General features: G+C 39.6%; 1 protein-coding gene across 1 annotated transcript in view; it reads left to right on the forward strand.

Annotated features, from left to right (window-relative positions):
- The window catches only part of LOC122808713 (complement C1r subcomponent-like), a 365,688-nt gene that overhangs the window by 93,148 nt on the left and 252,347 nt on the right, over positions 1-20,193 (forward strand). Inside the window, exon 4 of the mRNA XM_044079702.1 lies at positions 18,700-18,861. Coding sequence (XP_043935637.1) covers positions 18,700-18,861 — 162 coding nt within the window. The remainder of the gene's footprint in view (positions 1-18,699; positions 18,862-20,193) is intronic.

Raw genomic sequence — 20,193 nt, forward strand, 5'->3', positions numbered from 1 at the left:
AAACTGTTTAAAAACCACTGAAAAGGGAACTGAAAAAACTAGTACATAAAAAGTTCCAAAAAATAGCTGATGTCCAATAATAGGTATAAAGGCATCAACAAAACTTGTATAAATGATGTAGATTACAATGAAGGTTCAGACAGCGACAAAGGACTTAACCCCTGAATCCAACAGCGGAAAAAGGAAACATCTAATAAAAAAATAAAATAAATTGCTCCTCATGTCATCCCATAAACATGTTAACAAAATGGTGGCTGATTTATCTCCGTTGCTATATATTTTTTTGTAAATAACATTCACCATTTAAAAAAAAAAAAAAAAAAAAAAAGTTGTTTATAGGGCAACATTGAACAAACTGTAATGTGAATGTGATTAAACAACTACCATCTAAAAAATAAAAAACAGCAGGTCATTAATATGTAGGTTGTATAGAAGGGGTCTATATTATATAGATGAAATTTCAAAATCTTGAATGCTCACATGAGTGGAAATGCAGGAAATTGAAATTGCTATTGTTTGGGGCTGCACCCCCCGCTGAATATATATTCCAACTTTGAGATCGAACTACAGTGAGGAAAGTGAAAATTTTCCAATCTTCACTGTACCATGATCTCACAATAGCAATTACGAAGAATGGGAGGGTGGCCTAATGGTTAAGGTGTTTGTCTTACAAACAGAAGGTGCAGGGTTTGAGTCTCACAAGGGATAATTGGCTAAGCTTAAAATGGCTCGCAAAGGCAGTTAGCTTAGTATGAACCTATGAACTTATGGCGTTTTTGACATCTAAGCCATTCGAGATTTTGATTTTTCGTCCATCTAATAGGGACCCGTATAGAAGTGTTTAAAACTTTCAAATGAACAGGCTGAAAAATAATCAGGTTGGCACAATAATCCTTTACAAGATCTAAAACATTTCCACTGTCCCATAAATAAGATAGGATAGTAAAAACCTTAGTTAGCATCCAAAATTTGTCCTACCCTCTGATAGGATCCCTCACTTGTGAAACAACTGGTTTCCTGGCAGTGATTCTGGATGTTTATGTATCTTGGGGAGACAGTAGAAAAAAAAAAAGGACTCAGGTTCTCTTGATGCAATTTGTTAGCACGTTTTTCATTTAATAAGCTTTGTTTTACAGCCCTTTCCAACATACTAATCAACTATCTTTGAATGTCATGTAAAACATTCTAAGTAAGATTTAAATAATCTGTGGCGTTAAAAATCTAGACAAAAGTGATTTACAGATAACGCCTGTGTTCTCTCCCTTGTCCATTGGTTTAGTAATTGAATCAGTACTACATATAGTTGTTTCAGCATTAGCTGTTCCTGTAATGAAACACAGAAGTATGAGGACAAAGCACCTCAACGAAAATAAGTAGAAATCCAAAGAAAGACGCTTGAGGGGGTAACCACGATGGAAACTGATAGCACTTTATTATGAAAAATAAAAACAAGTAAGCACTTTTGCATTCATACCAGAATGCTTCTTCAGACATTTCCATCTTGTTCAAATACGAAAAACAATTGATATAACTCATTAACCAATAACAGAACTCTGTCAACTATTGTAGTTAAAGGTGTATCATAAAAACATTTCAGCGCTTACATCAAGTTATAACATTATTTAACTCAACATTTGTAGTGTAGACAGCTTAGAAAACACTGTATTCTGTATTAAATATACTCTCTAAAATAACTATGTATATGTAAATATATATATCTATAAAAATGTATAAAAAGATATATAATAATCTCTTTCGAAATTGAGCGAATCTTAAAACATATTGACTTCAACCTCTAGATGGCGGCACACCCTGCATGAAAAAAAATATATATAAAACCAAATAACTATTTATAAAATGGAGTTAAAATATGTAAACAGTGATAATGATCGAATGCCCAAGCAAAACATACTCATTATTCAAAAAATATATTTGATGAATTCAGCACAGTAATTAAATATATTAAATATATATGTATATACTTATTCATACATTCATTTATTTATTAAAACATTCCTAATTTAATGTGTAAGTGGTTTATCTATTAGGAAGGGTTTCAATGAAATTCTGTCATTCAATCCAAACTTTTTATCTGTTTGTAATCTAATTATCCATTTAGTTTATAGCTTTTCTGTGAAATTCTTAAAGTTACCCAACCTGATACTCTTGTTTACCAACTTTAGCTGTTCCCGACTGTTCCAGTTGCATAATATTTTATATTTCTGGCTCTTATCCATGTATTCAATTAGTACCTTTTTAACAATATCTTAAAGCACTTTTGTAGCACAACTGGAAAAGGCAGCAGCAAAGTCATTTAACAATTTTTACTATATTATCAGGGGCTGTTATAAACCTGAGAAACTTCATTTAATAGTAGAAAAATACTAGAACAAACAAGTTATGTCTTACCATAACGTTCTATCTGTGTTGTTGATCTTCATTCAGTCATTGCTGATGGGTTATAGCCAGCCATATAACAAGCTCGCGTCTACCCAAGATCCTACCCAGAATGCTGTGCTCCCTGTTACTTCAGATTGAGTTTGCAAGTTGATGGAAAAAAGTAGAGGCGACCCCTGGTCATAACAGACCTACAGGAACGTGTATGCGTGATCAACCAGGAACCTCCGGAGGGGGACGGAGGGTGGGGAATAATGACTGAACGAAGATCAACAACATTAGCTAAAGAAGTTATGTCTTACCATAACGTTCCATCTGTGTTGTTGATCTTTGTTCAGTCATTGCTGATGGGTTATAGCCAGCCATATAACAGGCTCGCGTCTACCCAAGATCCTACCCAGAATGCTGTGCTCCCTGTTACCTCAGATTGAGTTTGCAAGTTGATGGACAAAAGTAGAGGTGACCCCTGGTCATAACAGACCTACAGGCATGTGTATGTGAGATCAACCAGGAACCTCCGGAGGAGGACGGAGGGTGGGGAATAATGACTGAATGAAGATCAACAACACAGATGGAACGTTATGGTAAGACATAACTTCTTTATCTAATGTTGTTAATCTTCATTCATTCCTTACTGATGGGACAGAGTCCCCAGCTACCTGTAACCCTGGGTGGCCCTCATGGAAGGACATTCCTGAGCACCATGGAGCCAAAAGAAGCTCTACCTCTGGAGGCCAAATCCAATTTGTAATGAAGGATGAAGGTATGAGGTGTGACCCAAGTTGCAGCTGAGCAAATGTCATTGAGAGAAGCCCTAGCATGGAAAGCTGCTGAAGTTGCCATAAACTTTGTAGAATGAGCTTTCACTCTGTGAGGCAAGGCGATGTTGTTCTTGTTGTAGATGAAGGTAATGCAATTTCTCAACCATGACGCCAATGTAACTTTTGAGACAGGATGACCTAGCCTTGGTCCAGAAAAGGCCAGAAATAGTTGGTCTGATTTACGGGTAGGTTTTGTTCTGTCCAGATAAAAACATAATTGCCTATGAACATCCAGGGAGTGCAGGCAATAGCCTCCCTTGTTAGAATGATTAGGAAATAATGCTGGAAGGTCAATAGACTGGTTGATGGACCACTCTGACACCATTTTTGGTAAAAAGGAAGAATTGTTTCTCAAAGACACCCTATCCTTATGGAAGATAAGGTAGGGACGTTTGATGCATAAGGCTTGAAGTTCTGACAAATGTCTGGCCGAAGTGATTGCAACCAGAAACAAGGTTTTCCAAGAGAGGTATTTCAAATCACAGGAAGACGCAGGTTCAAAGGGGAGGCTGTTAGGGCTTGTAGAACCAAGGCCAAATCCCAAGGTTGTACTGGCTCTCTAAAGGGAGGTTTTAGGTGAAAAACACCCTTCAAGAAAGTCTTACAGAGTCTATGTGACCTTAGTGAAGAATCCTGAAATCCATTATGGAAATTTGAAATGGCAGCTAAATGCACATGAATAGTAGAGGTGATACCCCAGATTGGAAAAGATGTGATAAGTAGTCCAATACTACAGACACCGGGGCTGATAAGGGGTCTAATTGTTTATTTGCTGCCCATAATGATAACCTTTTCCATTTACTGAGATAGATCAGTCTGGTGAACGATTTATGAGATGCAATAAGAATATTGCGCACCGGGGACAATAGGTTATCTTGCCTGGCAATCATTGGAAGTGGAGAAACTAAGCTGTCAGCTTCAGGGATGTGAGATTAGGGTGGATCAGACCCTAAAGATGGGGGATCAACACTGGGGATGGATTGAGGATCCAAGGTCGATCTAGTAAGTAAGGCCAGAGGAAGGGGAACCAAACTTGTCGAGGCCAATATGGAGCAATGAGGATCACTTTGCTCTTCAACTATCATGCTTTCTTTAGAAACTGGGATATGAGGAGTAGAGGAGTATAAGCATAAAGCATACCTGTGGGCCAATCGTGGACTAGAGCGTCTCTCGGTGACTGTCCCTGAGGGGGATCAGGGCAAAGTAGTTGCTGCAATTGTAATTTATTGGGGAGGCGAATAGGTTGCAGCAAGGCTGGCCCCAGCGGTTGAAAATTTTCGCTGCTATTATAGGATTGAGGGACCACTCGTGAGGTTGTAAAATGCACCTGCTCAATTTGTCCGCTATCACGTTGGAGCTCCTGGGAATGTGCTTTGCAATTAGAAAGCAGTTGGAAGCTATCACCCATTGCCATATTCTCAAGGCCTCTCGGCATAATGGGTAAGATTTGGTGCCCCTTTGCTTGTTGATGTACCAGACTACTGAAATGTTGTCTGATTGGATTGCAATAGTCCCTGATGGAAGGATCGAGTGGAATGCTTACAATGCTAGTAGTACCGCCCTCAGTTCCAGGACATTAATATGCAAATGGGCCTCTGTCTCTGGCCAAGTGCCTTGGACCGTGTTTCCCTGACATAACCCCCCCCACCCCATCAGGGAGGTGTCCGTGGTCACCGTGGCTTTTAGCTGATAGGGGCTGAAAGGGTGAGACCATTGTTGGGGGTTTTGAGACATCCACCAGAGTAAATCCTGTTTGCATCTCTTAGTTACACTTATCTGGAAAGACAACGGATGTTGTAGAGGGTACCACTGAGTGAGAAGTTGCCACTGGAGAAGTCTCATGTGGAACCTGGCCAGAGGAACAATGGTGATAGAGGCTGACATTGACCCCAAGAGTTGGAGTATGGACTGAGCTGAAGATTTGTCTGACTGAGCAGTGGCTGAACTTGTTGTTTTATTCTTTGAAGTCTGTGATCCGGAAGAGATGCTGTGCAATTCCTTGTGTCCAACGGTACCCTGATGATTTCTAAAGACTGAGATGGGGCCGTGTTGGATTTCTCCCAGTTTATAGTGATTCCCAGGCATTGTGCTGTGAGGAGAGTGTGGTCTAGGGCTTCTTCCAGTAGGCGCTTGGTGGGGGCAGTGAGGAGCCAGTTGCCTAGATATGGAAATGCCTGAAATCCTTGAAGTCACAGGTGAGTGATGATGACTGACATGAATTAGGTGAACAAACTGGGGGCTGTAGAGAGTCCGAAGGGCAGTGCTCGAAACTGATAGTGACTGGCTCCTATGCAGATGCGAGGTATCTTCTTGAGCACTTGTCCATTTTTATATGGTAGTATGCATCTTGAAGATCTACAGAGCACATCCAATCGTCTTTTTCTAGAAGAGGAAGGATAGACTGAACCGTGACCATCTGGAATTTTTCTGTTTTTACAAATTTGTTCAGTATGCTGAGATCCAAGACTGGTCTCCAGTCCCTTGTCTTTTTTGGCACTAAAAAGAACCTTGAGTAAAAATCGGATCCTATCTGGTCTGGGGGGACCGTTTGGATAACTTTTTTGTAGAAGCTTTTGGATTTCATGTGCTGCTGCTTCCCTTTGACTGGGTGGAACATCAGGTAAGTCTCTGAATGAGGTTGGACATAGATGAAAGGGGATGCGATAGCCTCTGGATATTATCCATTGTACCCAAGAATCGGTGGTTATGTTTCACCAGGCAGCGGGGTACAATGAAAAATGACCCCCAACTGCTTCCAGAGGTAAGCAGATAGAAAATGCTTCAGGAGCTCTAATAGGGTTGGCCAGAGAAAGAATCTCTGGAACCTCAGTTACGCGGACCTCCCCTGTCCCGAAAGGGGTGTCTTCCATTGGAGTTTCCCCCTCTACCTCTAGGGAAGAACTCAGCACATGCATTTCAGAAAGAGCCCTGTGATTTTCTGTGCCACATCGTCCTGCTCCTCTGGTTTCTGGAATATAATCATTGAAGACTGGAGTGTCTGACATCAATGGCAGCCAGGGTCTTGCCATCTTGCTGACACCTTGCCAGCGTATCTTTAACTTTAGGGCCAAACAAAGAAGCAGCCATGATGGGGGCATTCATAAAGGAAGCCTTAAAGGATTCTGCAAAGTCACAAAGATGCATCCAGGCATGTCGTCTCGTGACTATACCTGTGCCTGCCACTCTAGCTGCTCTTTCCATTACATGAGAAATAAGATGCATGGAAGAGTTGAAAATGGATTCTAGGGTCGCTATCTGAGAAGCTACATTGTCACGAACCTCATCAGAAACAACTCCTGCTAAGGTTTCAGAGAGTTGGTTGATAAAATCCCTCTGGATCCCTGTAAAGTGTGCCAAATAGTTCAAGGACCTTACAGCGAGGGTTGATGAAGCAAATACATACTTCCCGAGTTTGTCAATCGCTCGGGGCTCCTTGTTGGGCAGATGGACAGTTTGGCTCTCTTCTGCCAAGTCTTTTAGTTGCAGCTGCCATCACCATGGCATCTACTGGAAGACTTTTCAACCAATGAGGATGCTCAGGCCTCTGTGGTATAGCTTCCAGGGTGTCAGGAGCTTTCCATGCATGCTGGACGATGAGCTGGACAAGCTCATCGGCCAATGGGGTAACCCAGGAGGTAGGGGGCCAGGCACGAAAGGCCTGCAAGAATACGGATTCCTCTGAGGAAGGATTAGTGGACTTCCAGTCACCCTTCCTCTTTCTAAGGATCTCGAGGATGTCACCAAAGGGCACCTCATCAGAGGGTGACCGTGGGGACCCTTCCCCATCATCAAAGTCCGTATCTTCGGTCAAAGACTCCTCAGTGGAGTCAATGTGCTTCCTCTTGCACAAATTCTTGCTAGGTGCTTCCTCAGTGGGGAGTTCTGGGGAAGACTGCAAAGAGGGGGGTCTCCCGAGGGGGAGAAACCTGAAGCCCTTGTGCCCGGTATCTGGAGGTTATGGCTTGTGATAGTTGCAGTGCAGAGGGAAGAGAGAACTCCAATATGAGAGGTTTGCTAGCGGAGGCACACACCCTCTCCATGGCCTGGAAGGCCAGTCTGGCCAAAGAGGGATGGGAGCCCAGAACTGAGCATGACAACCTTGGAACTGGGGTCACACCCTGCTCTGATGAACTGACCCCCAGACCAGGAGTCTCAAGAGGACTGTGAGGCATGAGAGAAGGAGGATTCCTGGATGGTGCTAAAGAAAAAAATCTGCGTGGAGCCAAGAATGCCCTCTCCCACAGCACAGTCACTAGGCTGAGAAGAGCCCAATGCCCACTGCACCGAGGGCCACAAGGACAACTCTGGCTCCAAAGTGATGTCTACTACTGGGGTCAGAGGGAGAGAAGCTGCTGTTGGAGGAAGGGGCTTCTAGGCTTGTGTGGAAGTCAAAGGAGGACTATACATCGGAATCGAGCAGAAAAATGTTTAGCTGAAGGAGGGAACATAGGTTTAGATGGTTGAGAAAGACTCCTGGCCATGAGCAATTGATCAACAAGCCGCAACACATCTTGCTCAGATAGGCTCCTGGTCGACCTCATAGAGAAACTTGAAGGAGATTCTGCCTTTCTAGGAAAGGGCTATATTGGCTACCAGCAAACGTATCCAAAGAAGGAGAGTACTTGGTCCTTGCTAGTTTGAATGGTGTAGAGGTTAGAACCGAGGATGTCTGCACTGAAGAGAATGGAGTCAAAGTAGTCTGCACTGACAAAGGCAGTGCCATGGAAGTCGAAGTTGTCTGTACCGTAAGAGCAAGTGTCTGCACCGATGGATACAGTGCCATTGAGGATGGTGTCTGCACTGGTAACAATGACGGTGCCAAAAAGGATTGCACTGAAGTACATGTTGGTGACAAAGTTGTCTGGGCCATGGAGGACAGCACTGACAAACTTAGTGCTGAAGGGGATTGCACCAATGGTGCCGAAGGAGACTGTACCTGCAGGGATGGTGCCAGTAAAGGCTGCGACGAAACTGTCAGAGCCAAAAGTGTCTGTGCCGGGAAATCCATTGCTGGTGGTGATAAGGAGGACATGGTTGGAGCTAGAAGCACCTGAGGTGGTGGCAGGCCTGGAACCAAAAGAGTGACAGGTGTCAGCACCAGACTAGTCAATTTCAGTTTCCTATGAGTCAGCTCCTTGCGATCTCCAGAGGGAGATGAAGTTAGCGACCTCGATGAGGAAGAAGAATGCCTCTCACGGGGTTTAGCAGGAGGGGGTGAGCCCTCCAACCCAGAGATAGCCTCTCCGAAAGGGGATTTGAGGAGACCTTTCAGAATGAACTTGTTCTCCTTTTCATTAAGAGTCCTACAAATCCCACATGGGGGTTCCACTGAAAGATGAGCCACATTCAGACAATAAACACATAAGTCATGTCCATCAGAAAGCGATAACTTATGGCCGCATTCTGTACATTGTTTAAAATCAATACTGCCTTTCTTATCCAACATACTGAAGAGAAAGGAGAGAAAGGTTATACCATCAACAGTAGAGGAAACAGAGAAAAGGGGAAAGAAGTTACCAATGATGGTAATGGCTGATGTGAGCTTGTTATATGGCCGGCTCATTTCCGAGGATGGAACCAATAACCCATCAGTAAGGAATGAATGAAGATTAACAACATCAGATTGTAACTTTCAAATAAACAAACACAAATTTAAAAGTACATCAGATATGCTGTGGTTAAAAGTGGGCTGAAATGTAAACTCTGAAAAAGCAAAGAAAACTCTTCTAGAAAAGACTGACTTCTTGAAATGTTACTACATTGAGATTCTCAAGATGTCTTATATGAGGATCAAAGATGCCAACATTTTCATTCTGTTTGTAATACCATCAGAATTAGGGCAACTACAGACTAAATCCAGATTTCTTGATCCGCTGACAGTGGATGAGATATTCTCAAAACATTTTGTGTGTCCCCTATGGATTCCTGAAGCTTCCATCATACCAAAAGCATTATTGTTTGAAATATCATTCATGATTTTAAGCAAGGAAACCAAGTAAATTAAAATTTGTTAGTACAGCCCTGAGACTTTAACAATGAATTAAATAGAAGGCTTTTTTGTAATTAGCTGCAGAGAAATATTTCTGCTCTTTTGTACTGGTTGAGTAGTTAAGTGCCCTCTTATTTATATTTTCCAAAGTGCCAGCCCTTTTAATATTTATAAACAAAATGTATTAGTTTCCAATCTATGTGTTTCTGCAAATCAAGTTTATTATCATCCTTGCTGTGTTATCATTTCTACTGAAATACCTTTAGGCAACTGCATTTACTCTATACACTAACACTGAAATGCAAATGTCCACATGCTGTACATATAAAACACAGGTATGCACAACCCCCCAAAGCTCCCCAACCCAATAATCTTCCCAAAACAAAACAAATACATATCAGCAAAGTATCAAAAAATTGACAGTGCAAAGGGAAAAGATCAACAGGTCTCACGATCACATAGCGCACTACATTTAAAAATACCTACAGAAACTACAAGTCCTGCTCATCAAATATGTTATGCGGTTACTGTACACCTTGAATGTTATTGGGAAAAATATACAACATAATCAAACTGATAAATGCATATGTGGTGTCTGGTTTCTATAATAATTGTAATATTGTCTGCTATAAGGTTATGGTCTTTTTATTATTACCAGTAATTTATATATATATATATATATATATATATATATATATATATATATATATATATATATATATATATATATATATGGTTAGGGCATGGGTTAGGTGAGTGTGCGATAGTGACGGACTTTAGGGTTAGGGTTAGGGTTAAGGTCAGTCGGTAGATATTAGTGTGTTTGCATTGGCATATTAGCATTATTTGTGTTTTCAGGATTTTGATTTCAGGATTTTGGGTTTTCAGGATTTTGAGTTTTCAGGCCTTTGGTTTCAGGATTTTGATTTTCAGGCTTATAGTGTTTCAGGCTTCTGATAGGGAACCATATATATATATATATATATATATATATATATATATATATATATATATATATATATGAATGTTGCTCTTTTTCATGGCCATTTAAATACACTTTTACATATGAAGTACTTGTTGTATACACTTGTGTTTGTGTCCTTCATTTTTTCATTAAAAAGTTTATTTTATAACCATTTTAATCATCCGTTTTTTATCTTGTTGACATGTCATTAGTAAGTCATTCCTTCTTTGATTTGTATGCCTTGTATTATGGGTTTTACATAGGGACACAGTGTTTTTTTTTCAGATAAACACAGGTGGTTAAAATATGTATTTTTTTGGCTGGGGCAATGGGAGGAGAAGGGTTCATCCACTGGAAAAGTTAAAAGATACATGAATTAGTTTCATGGAGAAGAAATAGTAGAGAAGAAAAATTAGACCGTTTGTCAAATTTGAATGCACAATCACTTGTAGATATTCACAAGTTTTTTAGTTTTACTAGAAACTGTTTTAGATTATTTTCTGATCATATATCTGGGAAAAAAAAATGATTGCCAAGCTTTAGCAATGTATACTGAGTAAAGTTGTATTTAAGGCAGACAACTTAGTTTAGGTGTTGAGATCTGAAATTCCTTTGCGGTTCATACTTGTTAGTGTTGTGCTTGATTGCTGTATGTTTGTCTGGCTTGTTCAAGATATTATGTGCAGTTTCAAGTTGTGCTAGCAGTACGCTTAGTTGGAGATCTAACCATTGTAACTTTTGAAGGATTAGACAAATGTGTAATATGTATTTTTATGTAACTGATAGTACATGAAGCAGATAAAGCTATGAACACTGCAAAGAATTATGATCAGGTCATACTAATCATAAGCCTTATGATATATTCTCTGCATGGATGCTAAGATTCATCTCTTGAACTTTGTTGTTGAGGTGAATTTTTTTCCTCCCCTGCAGCTAACCATAGGTTCATAGGCAAGTACTAGGCTAGCTGCCTTTGCAAGCCATTTTAAGCCTAGCCAATACACCTTTTTGTGCTCAAAATAACCTATCCCATTTAGGTACAGATTGGCCTTACCCATCCCATGGTCAGTAATTATATAGTAACCCTAGTAAGAATAACTGGAATCATATCATAGATAATTTGAGGGGACTCATGCATGGGATAAAGCATTTAAGAGCTGCCTCTGTCCATTAGAAACACAACGGCAGTCCTGAGGTAAATTTTCTGTTTTGAATCCATAGATCTAAGTTGTGCTTGAATATGGACAGTGATGAACTTTGTTTTATGTGGATGAGGAGTCTGTTCCAGAGCAGTGGTATCTGTCCTCTGTGAGATATACCTGTCCCTCCAAACTGTTCTGTTGACGATGCAGAACAGGTATAGATCTCTAGACTGAGTACTTTTGATGCCATGTGACTTGCTGATGCTCTGTAAGTCCATCAGTAATAGGTTAGAGGATGTCTTGTGTGCCAGACACAAGTAATCTCTTAGCAGTCTGTATGATACCAAGTAGAATGACAGGGCTTTGAGTCAGTCCATGCAGGATATGTTGATTAGGCCTTGTATCCTTTTAGTAAGGTATTTTTGCAGGTGTTTCAGTTGCTGCATGTGTCTGGACAGATGCATGCCAAAGCAGGCATTATTTTCAATGATTGGCCTTTTGAGGGCTGGGTAAAGGGAGGCAATAACATCCCTAGATCTAGACAAAATTGCTTTGTTTATAAGCAGTGAAATATAGAAGAACTTTCTTACCACAATAGACACATGTTGGTCAAAAGTTAGGTCACTGATCACATACGTTCTTAAATCCTGAACAACTGAGTCAAGTCTTATAGGTGTATTATCAATGTGGTAACTCTCTTGGATAGGTAACTTCCCAAAGGATACAGTAATGCATTTTTTGGCATTAAGTTTCAGTCCATGATTTTTGCACCAGTTATTTAATTCAGATATACCTTCTTGCAGGATGACTAAGTCATTTGGGGATTCAGTGACTGATCCTAGCTTGCAGTCATCTGCAAACTTAGTGAGCCACACCCTTTTAGTACTAGCCTTTACTTTGGAAAATTTTATGCCAAACAGGAGAGGCTCCAGTACAGAACCCTTGGGAGTACACGAGTGACTGGTCTCTTTATGGAGGTATCTTCCCTGTCAGCTACCCCCAGGTCCTCTCCTCATTTACTTACTGTATTGAACCCATGTTAATTGCCCTCAGCCTCAAAATGACCCAACTGTGTGTGTGGTAAGGAAATCAAAGATGCTGCTGCAGCATCATGCTGCATGCTGGGAAATGTACGCTACCTCTCATTCCGTTATGGAAGCCCTGACAGCAATGAGACTGCTACCTTCAGGAGGTGCCTGCATATTTCTACTCATGACCAACCACCTGATCGAATGTCTAAACACTCATTTGACTGGAGCTGGCAGGCCTTTAAGATGGATATTGCAGCAAATCTTTAGATTGCCTCCTTGCCCTCAGGATGGGCAAGCCAAAAACAGTCGCTCACTCCCATTCTCTCCCTGCAGCCCTTCTGTTGCCCATGGAGGTGATCAAACATGTATCATATGCAGTACATCAGGGCTTTATCCTTTTTGCCAGAGGTCCATTTTTATGGTAAATGTCTTGACATCTGAGTCTTAACACAACTTGGTCATGATCAGAGACACAGTCATAAATCTAAATGTCTGATTGTGATAACAAAAAAAAAATTGTCAAATACTTCAAGTTACTCAACACAAATGAACAGCAGTCCTGCAAAGTCAGACTTTTGACTGTTCAATGTGATCATGACATCAGGAGCAGCCATCAATTATAACTTCATTGAATATGTACATCTCAGATGTCTAATTTTGGTAAAAATAAATAATTATCAACACAATAAATGATTTTTTTTTTTATTTTACACATTTGTTAACCAAGTAAGACCACTGGACATGTGTCTTTTGTTTCCACAGAATCTCATAATAGCCCAAGCACTTCAGCTAATTACATGCAAATACACACTAGTCCTGTAAAGCCAGACTGTTTAACCTGAGCAAGAAGCAAGAGATTATGTTTCTTATATCTACATACAGAGCTCAGGGAAGCCACGGTGGTGCGGCGGTTAGCGTTGCCGCCTCACAGCAAGAGGTTCTCCGGTTCGATCCTTGGCTGGGGTGCCTTCTGTGCGGAGTCTGCATGTCCTCCCTGTGGTCTCGTGGGTTTCCTCTGGGTGCTCCAGTTTTCTCCCACATCCCAAAGACATGCAGTAGGTGAATTGGACACTCTAAATTGGCCCTAGGTGTGAGTGTGTGCATGTGTGTGCCTTCTGTGGAAGGTTGGGTGTCGGGCTGGCAACTCAACACCGTAAAACTCCATTGCCAATCATGAGCGGACAGATGATCCACTGTGGCGACCCCTAACTGGGAAAAAGAAGAAGATGATCTACATACAGAACTCACCCCTTTCTACCTCACCCTTACTCAGAATTTATAGCCATTTTGCTGTGTGTATGCTTCAACTGATTGTGACAAAAAGTAATACCTTTCAACCTCTTTGAACAAGAAATAGGAAAAAAGCAAAAAAAAAAAAAAATAATGAGGGACAATGCTGCAAGATCAGGAAGATATTATAAATATTGCTCTTAGATACTTAAAAAAGTTGCCAAAATAAAAGCTTTTGCATTGGCATGTATTTTTCTAAAAGATATGAAGTCTGAAACTCAAACATGTGTCATACTTACTGACTGTAATTATCAGTGTCTTATCAGGAAAAAACAACTTACACATATTTAAAGAGGCATAAACTAAAAATATTAGGTGAAAAATGAGACGTTCAGTGAATTCAGGGAGAGCTGAAAGTTGTGCAACTTCAATTTTCTCATAAACAGCATCCACAAGTATTCCAAGTTATTTCACACAAATGTACATTAGTCCTGCAAAACCATTTGGTTAACTGAACAAATAACTTTCAGTCCTGCAAAACCAGTTGGTTAACTGAACAAATAACCACTGGGTAAGTTATTTTTATCCACAAACAGTCCCAACAGCACACAGCAGTCGTAGCCACTTTATCTTGTACATTTTAAGGCAAAGAGTGAAATAGTAAGTTGATGGGTCTTTCTTCCATCTAGAACTAAGTTGCAAGGTCTTTCTTTCATATCACTCACACACACATGCATACACACACACGTGCACTCACAACTATGAGCATTTTAGAGTCCCAAATCTAACTTACATAAATACTTGTTTAAAAAAATGTAATTTATTTCATACAAATGAACATTAGTCCTTAGCTGTTTAAACTGAGCAAGCAAAATAAGTTGCTTTCATCAACAGACTCCATCACTTCATCTGATTGAAATAAAAAAGTATCCGCCTCAACACAATACTCATGGAAATCCAAAAAGTAATGGTGACAAAGGCTAAATTGTAAATATCACCCTTACATATTTTGAAATTTGTTATAAAAGCAGTTTTTGAATTAACATGCATTTTTTTGAAGTATATAAAGTCTGAAACGTGTATGTCTGTTACTGCTTAGTGACTATAAGCTTCAGCAATTTGCTAGAAAATTACAAATTTTGTGAAGAGCAGGTAAAAAAGTGAGATAAAATCAGGGAGAGAATGAGCTAAATATACTATCAATCACATGCCATGGATGAGAAATAATGCAGTAGTTGTGTTATAATTGTAATGTTTAGGTATTACACAGTGAAGACTGTGGTTTACTTTGGGGTCATTTTGGCTGTTGGTAGCATTTAAGCTTTCTCTATGTTACCTTTTTGCTCTTTGTTTTGAGTATTTTTAATACTGAGTCATTTCTACTGTCCAGCATTTTTAACAATTGACCAAATGATTCCATAGCCCCACCAGCAATGTACTCCAATGGCAGTCTACTGAAGTGACTGCCAACAGATGGTTAAAAATAATAACTTCCCTCGTGCTGTTGTTCTTTTAAATTAGGAACGCAAACCAGTATGACCTTTAACTTTACCATTTAACGTCCATGTGGCATTTGGCATTTTACCATCCCAATGTTTTATGAGATGGCAAAGTGCAAAGTGTTGCAGCTGCTTTGGGTACAGCCATACTGAGACATTTTTTCTAGTAAAGAAATGTTTATTTGATATTAACAATAACTAACTAAATAAACAAAAAAACAAACAAAGCACACCTAGCTGGGTGGCACTGTCCTATTCGGTGCATATGCAGATGATAGGCATTGTGATTGCACAAGGATAAATACCTGACTGGCCACTCTCCACATTTTTCTTCTAAATCTTTTTAAGAAGTAAACAAAATGATTATCTGGTGGATTGTTCAGCACACAAGTTAACTAAAATGAGTTAGCAGTGGTAAACATAATAAAATTTTAATAAAATATGAAGCTGACTGGCAAGCCATAGGTCCCACCTGGACCTGTGGGCCCTGGGTAGCCATCTAGATCACTGCTATTATAATCTTCCACTACAGTGGTATCCTTTGTTCCCGAAGGTTGGCTTCAAACATAACTTTTCTACAGTAGCACTTTTCTAGTTTGTTCAGGAATGTCTTTTGTATGTTAATTAAAATGAGGAGGGGGCACAAAGTGGTTGGAAAAAGTAGGGTCTGTGCTGAATGTGTGCATACTTGGTGTATCAGGCAAAGTTTAATTTTCTATATTGCACCTAGTTTTTGGTTTGCTTTTGTGACAATGTGGCTCATCTGCTGAAAAATGATAGCTTGTTGTCACAGCTTTCTTGTAGTAGATGGGTGGGGATTGGCATAACAGCTATGCTGTTTATCTTACAGGTACAAGGTACTGGTTTGATTTTCACCTTTGAAGGGAAATTAGCTAGACTTAAAATGGCCTGGAAGGACAGCTAGCCTACCACTTACCCATGAGCCTAGGGTAGTGGTAATAACAGTAATAGCATGAAATTCAAGGATATTTATATGGTTTTTGCCAGGGTAAAGATCATATTTATTTATTTTTTGGTATTCAGTGGTATTTGAGATGAGTGTGTCCATTTTTCAAGTTGAATGAATTGAGAGAGGGGGATCATTTTAGATGATGCTGTAGTCTCAAGTAACTGTCAAAGACTTATTTGTTTGAGTCCAGGAATAACTAGACTCATAATATTACATTTTCTCTGAGGTATGGAAATTGCAATGTTTTTATGCTGCGGTAGTGTTGTCGCCTCACAGTAAGACGCTGTCCGGTTCGATTCTCAGCTAGAGTGTCTTCTGTATGGAGACATGTGTGAATGGGCATACCTTCATTGAAGGTTGGAGACATGCGTGAATGGGCGTACCTTCGTTGAAGTTTGTGCATCAGGGCTGGTAACTCGGCACGTAAAAATCAACTACCAATCATTAGCGGACCGGAGTTCCGCTGTGGCGACCCCTAACCGGGAAAAGCCAAAAGACACAACAACACACACACACACACATATATATATATATATATATATATATATATATATATATATATATGGGTCTACTTCATTTGATCGACAGACCATTTGATCAAAACTCATTTGATTGAAATTTTATTTGGTCGAAAACCAGTATTCAAGGCATAAAACTGGGATTTGTCCCCCTCCCCAATGTTGTGCGACCCTGGAGTTGGTATATATAGTTAGGGGGTGTGTGAGAGGTGAAGCCCCCCCCACAAAGTTTCCTTTAAAAAAAGAAACTAGAACAAAAGATACCCATTTTAAACGAAAATAGGGCTGTGCCACCCAACTATATATACAAACTCCAGGGTCGCAATTTAGATCAAATGAGTTTCGATCAAATGGTCTGTCGATCAAATGAAGTAGACCCATATATATATATATATATATATATATATATATATATATATATATATATATATATATATATATATATATATATATATATATATATATATATATATATTTCTTTCGGCTGTTCCCGTTAGGGGTCACCACAGCAAATCACCTCTTTTCATTTCTTCCTGTCCTCTGCATCTTGCTCTGTCACACCAACCACCTGCATGTCCTCTCTCACCACATCCATAAACCTTATCTTAGGCCTTCCTCTTTTCCTGTTACCTGGTAGCTTCATCCTTAGCATATTTTTCCCAGTATACTCAGCATCCCTCCTCAGCACATGTCAAAACCAACATAATCTTGCCTCTCTGGCTTTTGTCTCCAAACCTTCCAACCTGGGCTGACCCTCTAATATACTTATTCCTAATCCTGTCCACCCTCGTCACACCCAATGCAAATCTTAACATCTTCAACTCTGCCACGTCAAGCTCTGACTCCTGCCTTTTTGTCAATGCCACTATCTCCAACCCATATAACATAGCTGGTCTCACTACCCTCTTGTAGACCTAAGATATATATATACACAGAGAGAGTGAGGGTTGCAGGAGGCTTGCCTCCAGCAAAAAAAAAAAATACCTTAAAGGAGAACAGCAATGCTTGACATTCACTGTTCTCTAGTATTGTTGTTTTTTTTTTATTCCAGGGCTTAGGCTACGAGTTTGAGAATTGCACTAGGGGGCTTGTGGTCACAACTTCCTCCATGAGAATGTGCACTCAGTTGTGAATTGATCTTGATGGGCTTGTGACATTCATTTGGCACTGTTGATGAGTCTGTCATCTAAATACATTCCTTATATTGGCAGGCCAGCCTTCAAAATTTATGACCATGTCAAAAGTAAAATGTCTAACAGAAAAATTATGAGGCCTAGCAGATAATAAAAGGTAGCTCACAAGGATAATAGTCTACTATTGAAAATGATGGGTCTAAAACAGGAATATAGTTATTACTGAACAAACAAAAACACATGACATACAGTGTGGTTGAACAGTGACAGTCATGTAGCTGAGGTTAGAAGGTTGTTGTTGTTGTTTGTCTTTTCCCGGTTAGGGGTCGCCACAGCGGAACTCCATTCCACTAATGATTGGCAGTAGATTTTTATGATGCCGAGTTGCCAGCCCAACGCCCAACCTTCAGTGAAGGCACACCCATTCAAGGCATGTCTTTCAAACACCCACTCGACCGCGGGGAGGATATGCAGACTCCACACAGAAGGTACTCCCAACACAAGCTGAGAATCGAACAGGAGAACATCTTGCTGTGAGGAAACAATGCTACCGCTGCACCACCGTGAAAGTATTACCCGCTGCACCACCATATAGCTTGAAAAAAGAAATGAAACTGAATGAAATTTTATTTGCATACGTATTTGTGTGTGTGTGTGTGTGTGTGTGTGTGTGTGTGTGTGTGTGTGTGTGTGTGTGTGTGTGTGTGTGAGCATGCATACCTGTCTATACATGTGTTATGGGAGTGGAACGTCTGGATTTGAAGGAAATAAAAGTAAGTAAGAACATGCTTTTGCTGGTAAATAAATAGCATTATTTTATAAATAAATTAATCTAATTGAAGATGATAGGAGATGCTTAAATGAAACAGACAAAAATGCTTACACAATTGTAAGGGATCTAGCAAAGAGGGATACAGAATTAGGATGACACTTGGTCTAATCCTATAGCAGTATTCCTGTGCTACTGTTTCTATCTACGTACATTATTCATTTTTCTCATTACAGATTTGGATGAGTGTTCCCAGAGCAATGTGGTGGAAGAAGGAATGGGAGACTTTATTCAAAAGGCCTCAGTCTGTGACCACTACTGCCACAACTATTTGGGAGGCTACTTTTGTTCCTGCAGAGCTGGATTTAAACTAATGAGTGACAAAAAGTCATGCAAAGGTAATAACCACTGATAGTAAAATATATATTTATCTCCATAGTTCCACTTTTTTTTACTAAAACTATGCTGCTTACTCCCTCTGTAAGCAGTAACTGTAACTAGTAAACTTAAATTAACTTACTTTGTGAATATAATTTTTTAATTTACTGTAAATTATCTCATGTATCATATTGTAAAATTACTTGTCTTATCCTGTATGACAATATCTTGTTGTAATGCTCTCCATTGTCATGTTATTACTACTTACTGTCTTCTTTGTGTCCTTTCATTTGCTTAGTGTTAAGACTGTTTTTTTCTATAAATGCTCTGTGCTACTATTGGAGCTTTTCTCCCTGGGCCTCTACTGAAAATGGGCATATATCCAGTTAGACTAGTCCAGTTAACAAATGTAAAATAAATAAATAAAAATACAGATTAACTACATATATGCACAAAATCTTGCAACATTCACATCACACTTTTTCATCCCGTGTATGCAGTGACATTATAACTAGCGATATGATGATGATGATGATTGCATTGCTACCACTACTGGGGCAAAAGCAGGTCTGCATCCTGATTCTTTTCCTTCCTATAATGATAATCTGTTTTAACTTAAATGTGCAAAAATAATAGTTTGCTTACTTCAGGGACCATGTATATATACATTTTAAGTGTGCATCAGGTTTTTATTCTCCAGCTTTTATTTTAAAAATTGTGTGCATGTGTGTGCCCGTGTCTAGACAATATGAGTAAATATGAGTTAAGTACAGGTTATTTACAGAGCAAGATCTAAAATGAAGTTTATCCTCCACAAAAATGAAAACTATATGCAAGATCTAAAACAGAGTTCACTTCCAATAAAAAATGAAAACTAAAACTATTACGCATTTTACTTGCATTCCAGTTCTGAGTCTGTCTGCTCAGCTTTGAAGTCCCTTAATGAAATGTTAACATTCTTTACAGTCCTCAGGTACTTCAGTTCTGATCATGCTGCCTTACAATTCCAGAATGATGTTCCTGGTCTTCCACAAGTAAACCCATAGATAGATTTCTGGTACTCCATAAGTAAACCTATAGAGAGAGTTCTGGTACTTCAGAAGTAAGCCCATGTATACATTTCTGGTACTCCACAGGTAAATCCATAGGTAGTTTTCTGGTAAAGTGTAGTTTCTTTGTTTCAGAGTTCTTACAAGAGTTTACACTCTTCATCACAAAATCCCTCTTCATGGAAGGCAAACATCTTTAATATTGTACATACTATTAATAAAACCTGACAGTTACATAATCAGTGTATATGCTAATAAAGAAAGTAACCATATAAGCAATCTGAAAATCTTGGAAAGGTATAG

The sequence above is a fragment of the Protopterus annectens genome, chromosome 8.part0, assembly GCF_019279795.1.
Source record: "Protopterus annectens isolate FY-2018-M chromosome 8.part0, PAN1.0, whole genome shotgun sequence".
Classification (NCBI taxonomy): domain Eukaryota; kingdom Metazoa; phylum Chordata; order Ceratodontiformes; family Protopteridae; genus Protopterus; species Protopterus annectens.